At 52.0% G+C, this 10590-nt stretch overlaps 1 protein-coding gene across 1 annotated transcript; it reads right to left on the bottom strand.

The window, feature by feature from the left end:
- Positions 1-2431: 2431 nt before the first annotated feature.
- Positions 2432-5748, bottom strand: ETH_00031465 (uncharacterized protein; the record flags this gene model as incomplete). Its single annotated transcript, XM_013378292.1, has 7 exons — positions 2432-2660; positions 2828-2950; positions 3118-3200; positions 3440-3740; positions 4215-4725; positions 5189-5325; positions 5645-5748. 7 exons carry the CDS (start codon positions 5746-5748, stop codon positions 2432-2434), a joined length of 1488 nt encoding a protein of 495 aa, XP_013233746.1.
- Positions 5749-10590: the final 4842 nt, after the last annotated feature.

The raw sequence follows: 10590 nt of genomic DNA, 5'->3' as shown, positions 1-10590 counted from the left end.
TACGCTATCAGCAATCGCATTGCTTTGCATTTGTTGAATTACTACTTTAGGGTTCACTTTTTAGTGTTCATGGTTTGATGCATTTACTGGTAACGTTGTACTGTATATGCATCTCTGCGGGTCCCTGCGTTGCTTTTCTTCGGTTGCCCAGGTAAAGCGAGAGGAATTTAAAAAAAAATAACGTTGTACTGTTTATGCATATCTGCAGGGCCCTGCTTTGCTTTTCTTTGGTTGCCCAGGAAAAGCGGGAGGAATTAACAAAAAGTTCGGCTGAATTTACGCTAGCTCGAATCAGTCTCGTTGCTCACAGCTTTCCCCGGTTGTCTTCAGGTACACAGCAGGTGAGCAGCAGCAGCGACAGCAGCAACAACTGCAATATTACTGCTTTGTTCCATTGTACTTTTCTGTATATCCTCAGTTTTGTGCCTATTTATTTTATCACGCATTTGTAACAGTTCGGCAGTTGCACAAATTCACAAGGTGTAACTGATTCATTTCTACCCGAGGGGCATGCAAACGTAAGAAATCTTGAATTTAATATTAGGTAAGGACATAAGCCAAAAACAGTCAACAGGTGTGTCTGGAAAAGGAGGACTTAGTGTGCCCAAGGACACACTAAGTCTTCCTTTTCCAGACACACCTAAACTTTCCCATTCAGCTAGGTCGGGGGGTACTTGCTTTTCAATTGCATTATGGAAGAAGTGCATAGCATAGCATCAGGGTTCGCGCTCTAGGATGTTGGCTGTGTATTACGTATAGTGTATCGGCCTTACCTCCTATTTATTTGCTTGTTGCTGGCCCCTTGGACCTCAAGGTATCAAAAGTAAATGAATAAATAGCCGAATGGGCCTCCTCAAGAGGAGAAAGTAGTTAGATATTGTAGGTATTTGCTGCACAGCTACACTGCCGAAGGACGACACCAGTGAAAGCGCAAAAAAATATAAAAGAACAAGCAGTTTCCGTCCTCGGCAATTACTAGCACCAGCAACAGCACCAATGTCTCTTAAGAGATACATTGGCATTCGGGGGCCTTTGGCCAGTGTAAACTGCACCAAATGCACCAGCAGTACCACAGACAAGTGACAGTGGCCCTGCAGCAGTAGAGCCAGCAGCACCACACAGAACAGCGGCACCACAGGGAGCAACGGTAGCAGCAATTGACAAGACAGAACGGACCAAAGGGTACGCAACAGCAGCGATACAGCAGCACGGGCAGGGGAAGCAGCAGCAGCAGTAGCAGCAATAGCAGCACAATAAATAGCAGGAGCCGTCCGAGGTGACAAATGCACCAGCGTCACACACTTTTGAGTTTCGGGGGCTTGACTCTGCTTCTATGGGACCCTTGGAAATGCCTTCTCAGTAGATGTCACTGATACACTGCTGCTGGCCCGGTGTCCATCGCAGAACCCCCTGCGCCGTCATTCCGCCTTTGCTTGAACACCGACTTCACAGCTTGCGATTCACCCCAAATTCCAAGGTGAGTTGCTCTCCCTTCTACAGGGATAATAGCTCCCACCTTCTCGGCCTGCATGCATGAGTGCGGCCTTCGTCTCGGCAGTATCATTCAGCTGTTAAGATGCCTCTGATGCAAGTTGCAGGCAGCCACTGCTCTGTTCCCTGTATATACTCGTTCTTGTAGAAGAAAGGACTAAACGTGTTTACGTGTAGTTTGAGACTGGAATATGCATCAGCCTCTACAATGCAGATGGTTCGTGATTGCATGAGCGCACGTTGTGTTCGCGCGTGGCCTTAGTTACCCTGGTTCGATAGCAGCAAAGGCGCACCGAGGCAGTCCTCTACAGCCGCTCTCGAAGGCGCACACAGCAAATCGAACTATCGCGTTCTTTCTGTGTGTGCTCCGGGCGTATGTAGTCCGGAGCTACACGTGCATGTGCGAACCGAACTGCGGCAACCAGCCGCAATTCACACAGCAGACACTCTGCTGCGCGAACTGTCTGTGCTGCAACCTAGCAACCGCACGGGTCCCGCTGCGCCTGCTCTCTTGCTGCAGCTACTGCAAAAGGTACAGCTGAAGCAAGGAAAACTGCTGCAACGGCAGGGGACCCTGGTGCTTTTCGTGTACCACGCGTTACTGCGCCTCTGCAGCAGCAAGTGGCGTTGCTGGGGCCCCCTATGAGCTCCCTGCCTCACCGAGGGGCCCTAAAAGTACATATGCATGAAAAGAACTAGAATTAACATTCCTTCAGTACACACCCAAATGCGCGCCGTCATGTAGATGCACCCTTTTGCAATTTTCATGTAAACACACGGCCACAAGAAGACCTGCACCGGCTTGCACACACCCCCAAAACGGCCGCAATTCAAGGCCCCCTTCACTCAGGCAGCCCACAAAAAGCTGCGCAGCAGCTCCCCATAGCTCTACGGTCACAGCCCGCACAGAAAATGGGCCAGATTCTCAACTGTCTTCACCTTATATGCCTCTTCTTCCTCGGCCACCTCTAAAGCCACCTCGGCCTCTGCCCCGCATGCCATTCCTTCCCCTGCCTGCGAATGGGGGACTCCCGGCGCGGCCGCTGGGGCCCTCAGCGGCATCTTGCTCGCTTCCAGGCATGTGCACTAGTTCATACTCTTGTTCACTCATGTCTCTAGCAGTGCAAACTGAAAAATTGAAGTCTTTGAAGTCATCGTTCCGAGCGTCACTGAGCCCACAGCAGTAGCAACAGAAGCAGTACCTCGATGGTGAACACAGGCGCGAACGGCGTCGCACTGAACGGCAGATTCTGTTAAATACAGTAGCCACCCACGAAGCAGCAACATCAACGCTGCCAATGGCCAATGTAACAAAACTCGCAGCAGCCTGTCTTACGAGATCTTCCCCCATCTGTCTACTGCTAGTCTCATGTGTCCTTCTTCCATCTGAATTTTTGCGTTTCTAATCAAAAGAGGCGTGTTCACAACGTCGGGAAGTTCAAGCTGAACACCTTCCAGGCTGAAAAAAAAGGGAGGCACATAAAACTGAAATACGACACTTCAGTCCCTTGATCCCTATCCAAAGCACAGCAGCGGAATGCTCCCCAAAAGCAAACAGTATTTATTCCCAGGGAGTAAAAACCCAACACAGAAGAGCCAGCAGCTGCTAAAGCTGTGGATGCTCACTTGAGAGTGATCATGGCTTCATCATCCCCTACCACCATGGTGGCCCTCTTAATGACTTGACCCCTCGGGAGGATGACGTCGGGCTGAGGGGCAACACAGCAGATTGAAGAAAAGTGCAAAATGTCATTTCGGCTCTTCGTGACATGCCACACTTCAAATTAAGTTGCTACTACCAATCTCATCTGCCAGAACTTAGCAAGAAGCAGCAAGTAAGAGGAAGTACATTCGATAGCCCGCTAGCCAGCTAGCTGAAGAGCTTGCCAGCAGAGCAGCTAACAAGGCGCATGCACAGCCCAAAGGGGCCTTCATACCGAGCGCGTACCGCAGGTTTGATCGGCTCTACAACTTTAACACGCAAGTTGACGCCGGTGCAGAGAGGGGTGAGCGAAGAGATCTTCCTGAACTGCGCTGCTGCCTTCTTAGAAGGCGCACCAAGCGCGGTGCTGCTGGCAGCTTCGCCCCTGCGGGGGGCACCCAAGATAGCCCCTTTGCCGTCGTGTGCCGCAAACCTTGGGGCTTTCGGCAGCTTGAGCTGGTGATACCGGAATTCCACGAGAAGGAATAACGCAAACACCGCCCGCGGATCCAACGTCGCCCTCCACGTGTCACCCATGTACACGACGCTGCGGCAGAAACAAACAGCTGCAACACACGAACTGGACTCAGCACTAGCAGCTACACCAGCAGCTGGCACCAATGCATAATATTCGGGAAGCTTCGGGCCAGAATGGGCGAAACACCAATCCGCTCAACAACTCTCAGGACCCAGTTTTGCGTTGCTTGGACCGATGAAACAGTGTTACGTAGTGAAGGACAATACGCACGGAAAACTGCCCTCAAAAACAAAAAATGGGGGAACAACCGGCGCAAAGACAGGCCAAACACATGAATGCCGAAGGCGACGTAGAGACTTGTACGGACAGAAGCAAATGCAGATGCGCCACGGACGAACATAGACATTAATTGGGCGCAAAATGCAAGGACGAAAACCAGAGACACAAAAAGACTAACACAGACCCAAAATTTAGACGTGAAAATGTGATGGAATGCATCAGAGAGGGCAACTTCTGCCACTGCGGAGCTCACTGGCTGCCTACCTAAGTCCAAGGAGGTCTTCTCCTTCTTGAGCCGAGCCCACAGTGGCTGGAGGATATCCGTGTCTTTTGGTCCTGCCGACTTCCTGTTCAAGTTTCTGTAGCACTTCGGGTGTCGCTACACTCCGGTAGAGCAGCAGCCGGGACCTCACAGCCGGAGGCGCCTCCGCCGTAGCTGCTGAGGAGGGAATGCAAGTAACTCCCGAATCACCCACAACTCTCCCGTGGGCCGCCATCAACAAGTCCACGCAGTCATCTTTGTGCAGCGACAGGCCCAGGTGCTTCTCCAGAAGAGCCGCGCACGGCCCCTCTAGCTTTCCTTCCGCGTCAAAGCTGCCTTCCACCAGTCCAAGGCTTTCGGACAGACCCGTCGCGAGCTCCGGCCTCTTGCAGAAGACGCAGAGTTCCAGATTTGTCACTGAGTTCCGCAGCACGATGAGGATCGCAGACTGCATTGGCCGCAGGACCACTGGACCACTCACCGACGTGCCCTGGCTCGTCGTCGCCTCTACATCTGCACCAGCGCAGCACTCCACGAACACAAGATTCGCACTTTCTGGCTCGTGCTGCAGCGCCTACGCTACTGCTGCTCCCTGCGGTACTCCTGGTGCGCTTGGAACTGCCGCCGCTGCTGCGCTGCTGCAGCTGCACCAGCAATGCAGCAGCTGCTGTTGCGCGTGCTGCAGCCGCATGAGCATCTGCAACAGCTGCATGAGCCTCTGCAGCAGCTGCATGAGCCTCTGCAGCAGCTGCATGAGCATCCACAGCAGCTGCATTCGCATCTGCAGCAGCTGCACGATCACCAGCAGCAACTGCAACAGCGTCTGCAGCAACTGCTGCGCGTGCTGCAGCTGCACGAGCACCTGCAGCAAGTGCTTGAGCATCTGCTGCAGCTGCGTGAGCATCTGCTGCAGCTGCGTGAGCAGCTGCAGCAGCTGCAGCAGCTGCTGCTGCTGCGCGGCGTGCCAGTGCCTTACTCATGCAGATCTCTGGCTTGACCTGCTGTATGGTGATGCGGTCCGCCTTGAGGCGGCCCTCGTGGCAAAGGTTGGCAGCCCATTCCCCGAAGAGGGGATTTGTGTGGACTTGCTCCCAGGCGTCGGCTGGGAGGCCCCTAAAGAAGGGGGGGAGAGGCAGCGACAGCAGCAGCAGCAGCAGCAGCAAACGAGACAGAAAGCAATGTGCGGGTGGCGGCGGGCCGGCGCGGGCGCGCAGCAGCAGCCGCTGCAGCTAACAGCAGCAGCAAACTAGACAGGGAGCACTGTGTGGGTGGCGGCGACCCGCGCGGCCACGCAGCAGGAGCCGCTGCAGCTAGGGAGGCGCTGCAGCTGCAGCAGCTGCTCGCCGCAGCAGCAGCAACGCAAGCGCATGCACGGCAGCCACAAGACCAAGGCACTGGGGCTGCGGGCGGCAGCGCAGCAGCTCACGCTCACTTGGCCAAGTGCACATATATCGGAATGTTCCTGTAAGGCCCGCTGTTGAGGGTAAAGGCGGATGAGGCCGCGTCGGTGGACTCTACTGTGAAGGACTCCGCCATCTGCGGCAAAGTGCATGCAGACACCAACGCAGTGAGCACGGGGTCAGCCAGTGCGAAGTTCGCTGCAGCCACGCAGCCAGGCTCTGTAAAGAGAGAAGACTAAACTCACACTTGTGCGTCTGTACACAGCGTGACAGAAGACAGTCACCAACTATCCGCGGGAAACTTCAACGCGCACAACACCAGTGACAGTCGACCGCCCCCGTCAACGTCGCACGGTTGGGGACCTAATGGGAGAAATAAACAGGTTCTCATGCAGCCCAACTAGCTGTCTAGAGACATACACTTCCAAATAGTTCAGAACGACAGGAGACGGAAGCACAACAACCCCAGTATGAAGCACTGCTGTCATGATGTAGGCGGGCAGGTCTCCTCTGCACCGACTTCTTACCCTCGCTGCGCCGTAGGAAGCGAGTGAAAGGCCGAGAAAAAGCGTCTACTATTTTCCGTGGTTAAGCAATTTACAATACCCCCACACTGCCAGAGCAGATCCTCCTGCTGCACGGTGTTGCTGCTGCAGTGGCGGGGCAGCAGCAGCCAGCAGGCCGGCGCTGCAGTCGCGTCTTTCCTTTCACCGTATGAAGCTTCTTCACTCTTTAGATAAGACCTCTTCTAGAAATACCCCATAAAACCATGACTTGTACTCAAATATGCTTTAATGTCTCCCCACACAGGCAGCAGTAATGCGCACACGGCCGACGCTCCGCATAGCAGCTCTGCACACCCCCAGAACTAGTGCACTACAATCGTTCATTCCGAGAGCTATACACACGAAGAGAGTGCAGTGCCTCCCCGTTTCTTCTTAAGTATAAGCTCTTTGCACAGATGCCTTAAAGGATACCTCACAGAACCTAGCTCGCCCAACAGCCCCTCTGCAGTGTAAGGTGTTTCTGGCCTTTAAGCAGACAGCAGCAGCCTTCGGTAGTACTAGCTGAAGAGAGACTGCACCTTTGTGTTATGACGCACTCTATTTGGTTGATCAGTGGTAGCTCTGGTGGTCTTGCTGGATCTCCCCGCTCCGAAGGGCAACTCAGTGTCAAGGGTGCTCTTATCAGCACACTGTGGTAACTGCACTCAAGTACAACTCAGCAGTTCTGTCATCAGTTTCTCAAATCCGAATCGGTAGAAGCAGCATTTTTAGCTATGTATGTGCAAGCGGAGAGGCGTGTGTAGAGGCAGATTGTTTTGCCATTCGGCGCCGTCGTTGGAGCCGAGCGCCAATAGGCCCACCAGGGGTCTTCGAAACCCCCGTAGGGTACGTTTGGGACATGTCAAGGCAAAGTCATCCCGGATAATCATTGCATGGTCTATGGGAATGCATGCTTTAAAGGCCTGTTTCTGCTGGCTAGGCTGCCACTATAGCAATTGAACTCGCTCTGCACTATCTAGAGCTGTCTACGTGGACCGTAGTAGCTAGAAAAGCCACGAGAGATGTATCCGTCAAAATGGAAATTGCAATTTTCATTGTTGTCTGATAGACATGGCTCTAACAGACGGAATGGACACTATTACCACGAGACGACCCAGCATGTTCACCAAAATGGATCTGTTGTATGAGAAATGCGTGGCGAGGCACCCCCTGCTGAAAGCTAATATGGCCAACATTTTACTCCCCAAAGCAAGAAGCACGAAATGCGAAAGAGTGGAGCTGGTCCCCTCAGTGTTCGGCCGAGACTGCCGCGAACAAGTCGCCGTGGCAACCGCTCTGTCTCCACCTCAGCCCAACCTACGCGACGAAAGAAGCATGCTGCTTTTATAACTACACAACTTGTTTCTTTGATGGTATAAGGAATAGATGAGCTCCTTGATCTCACTATAACGTTGCCCTGGTGGGTACCGCCATATCTGACTCCGTTGAAGGCTTTCCGCTGGGTTTACAGCCCGGTGGGAAAACGCCAGGGAACACCGGCAAAGGTAATAGCCGGCATTTTCACGTCTGAAATCGTTATTTGTGCTAGAAGATTATCCTTAGGTCTTTTTGAGACTAACAGACATTGCATCTGGCATTTCCTGGCATCCGGAAGCAGCATCAAAAAGACGGTAGGCTGCTCATGTGTCGACTGTATAGAGAGATGCGGAAGAGATAGAATGAGTAAGGGGTGCTGCTCAGGACGGGAGATGGGCTATCAGGGAGGTCGTCCTGGCAGCTCTTCTTTAACTACTGTCTTTGCTTCTATTATTCTGTATCTCCCTTCTTTCGAAAGAAGCAGCCTCTATCCAAAATGAGACAAGGATCTTTAGGAGGATTCTTTGCTTGAAAGAATATGCCGCCGGCTCCGACACGGTTGTAGTACGGCTCACTATAATGCTGCGCACGAAGGATCTTGAACGGCTGTAGAATGTGAATTAGCAAAGCGTAAGTTTCACCAGAATCAAATCAGATAAAGGAAGCCGGCTACTATAACAGACAAGTGCTAAGGGTACCTTGCAGCTTATTCAGGCTTTGGGGCTGATGGCGTCGCTGATAGTGCCTGCAGTCACAAGCGGACAGAGCGAGACAGACAGAAGTTTCCTTCTTTCAAAATGTCTGGAGCCCAAAAATATCGTGATTTGTTTTTAATGTGCATTTCGGTGGTTTTGCCTTCTGGGGACAAAAGTGTCCATACGTAGCCAGCAAGATATACAATCTACGAGCTGAGCTGCAGAGGAAATTTCCGTGGCGCTGTGGTGTAATTGGCAATGGGACGTCTTTAATCATGGGAGGAAAAAGCGCGTCTCCCAGGATGTCCATAGATGCTGGGGTTAGTGGTGAAGACAGCCCTCTTTAGAGGACGCTACAGGCCTCTTCAAAAGTTTAAAGGGGAATGAGGTGCTTGGAAAATGTTATGCAACTTTTCGTCATCACGTATGATGAGATTCGTGATGTAGAAGATATGAAGGCGTAGTTGGTGCGTTTTCACCTACAGGGCGCTGCAAATCGGGCTGAGGTATTTGCCGGCACCAAACAAATGTGTTGGCACTTAATACAGATGCAATCTCACCTAATCCGGGTGCATCCCCTTGGATTATTCTGCTGCTGAAGCAGCACGCGCAAAAGAAACGACAAGAGCTTACACAGCGCCGGACAAACTGATAGTTGGGCCACGGACCAAAGAAGTGAAGCAGAGCAGGAGCAGCGGAAAACTTTGCCGCAGCCATCACAGAAATAGTTAGTGATGCAAGACATCCTATTCCCTTAGCAAATGCAAATGCCAGAAGGATGTAAACAGTGCCTCATATTTGGGATCATGATGGGTCCAATTTCGCCACAGCATGCAAACGGCCGCGAAGGAAGCCTACAGGCGAAAATATGAAAGAAAAACAAGTGTTTTGTTCTGGGGAGAGGAGTATGAAGTTAGACGCGATTGAGCTGGAGCGGCCCTGATTAGTGCCCTTAAAGAAACAGTGTCAGTCGACCGACGGAAGCCACGAGGCATATCCACACAAAGATATGGGAAGACTCAGATATTACAATTCGGAACAGAAGCTGAAATTGCTGAAGAGGCAGAACGAAGGTCGCCGGGATCACAAGTGTCCGTTTAGCATGCGTTGCAATCTGGCCGGCAAAACCCCGTGTAAGGAGTATCTGGGCGTCGCCTACTATTCAGAGGCAAATGAAAGCCAGTGGCATTTTCATAGCATTCTCTAGACACTGTTACTATTCTTTTTCGTAGCCTTCTCTACACACTGTCGGTATGGTGGGCACCGAGAAGCCGCAGATGCTGGTGGAAGAGGAGACCCGAGGCAGAGAACTGTAGCTGGAGAACGACTCCAGTAGATGCTTGCCTCACCTCTACCCTGCACGGATGTAGACAAGCAAGCTAGCAGTTGACCCTGGCAGGCCCGGCGAAAACTGGTTCAGGAAGATGTGCATTATTGGGCTCTACTGATAGTGACAGAACTCCACATCAAGCACAGCTCTCTTCTGCCGCAATGCAGCTATGCTATAAGCAGGCTAAGCACGGTCCAATTACTCCATTTTTGCGTCCGAGGCTGCGGGCTAGTGCTGAGCGCTGCGTGGTTTTGTTGAGTTTGGCCAAATGTAGCAACTTACTGATAGCCGTCGTTTCATGCCTGGCACCACATGTAAGTAACCACTCCCGAGCCTGCAACCTCATGAAGAGCAGAGCGCTTTAACGCTGAAGCTCCCCCTGGTAGGATAATGCAGTGCGATCCTTAAACCGACAGAAGGGCGAGAGCACCTAACTGCCTGCCTTTTATAGCTTTCACTGGGCTCTATTACACCATAGGCACGCTCGAAGCCCTATAGCAGTACGTCTTTTGAGGCGAAAAATAATTTCTTTAATAAAACCGATTAGGCGACATTGAACTAATGGTGATACCGTCCCCTGTGAGCTCCTCTAAGCGCGGGGTAATAGCCCCAGCGTTTGCGAGGACTTGAATCAAGAAATCATAGCCTGCTGCATAGTCTGGTGCCCGAAAATTCCAACGCTGGTTTGCCGAATGTGGAGCTATCCGCTAGGCATAGCATCCACCACCGCACAACCATTATCATATTGCGGTGGCCAGCTGGCTACTGCAGAGCATTAGCTCTCGTGTTGGATGCGCTGCGAGAGACATATATTTACAGTGTTCAAAGTGCTCCGCGACAGCTGGCATGCGAACGCAAAGCAAGCCTCTTCTGGCCAAATGGCCGTAGCAAGGCAGTATAACAGCAAGACGACGATTAGCTCTGTAGAGATGTTGACCTTCAATTCTTATTAAAGCCCCAATTAAAGTTGCCGCAAGCATTTGCTTGCCATTTCAAAGCATTGTGTTTGCTCAGGTACGAATAGGGGCTGACTGTATCTATCAAGCAATAGTGCATGCCTCCAGCCTCCCGAACCGTTACTTGTTTGGTGG

Source organism: Eimeria tenella, genomic scaffold, assembly GCF_000499545.2.
Source record: "Eimeria tenella Houghton genomic scaffold, Eth_scaff8, whole genome shotgun sequence".
Lineage (NCBI taxonomy): Eukaryota > Apicomplexa > Conoidasida > Eucoccidiorida > Eimeriidae > Eimeria > Eimeria tenella.
The sequence above is the reverse complement of the archived record's forward strand: the minus strand, read 5'-3'. Positions and strand labels throughout refer to the sequence as shown.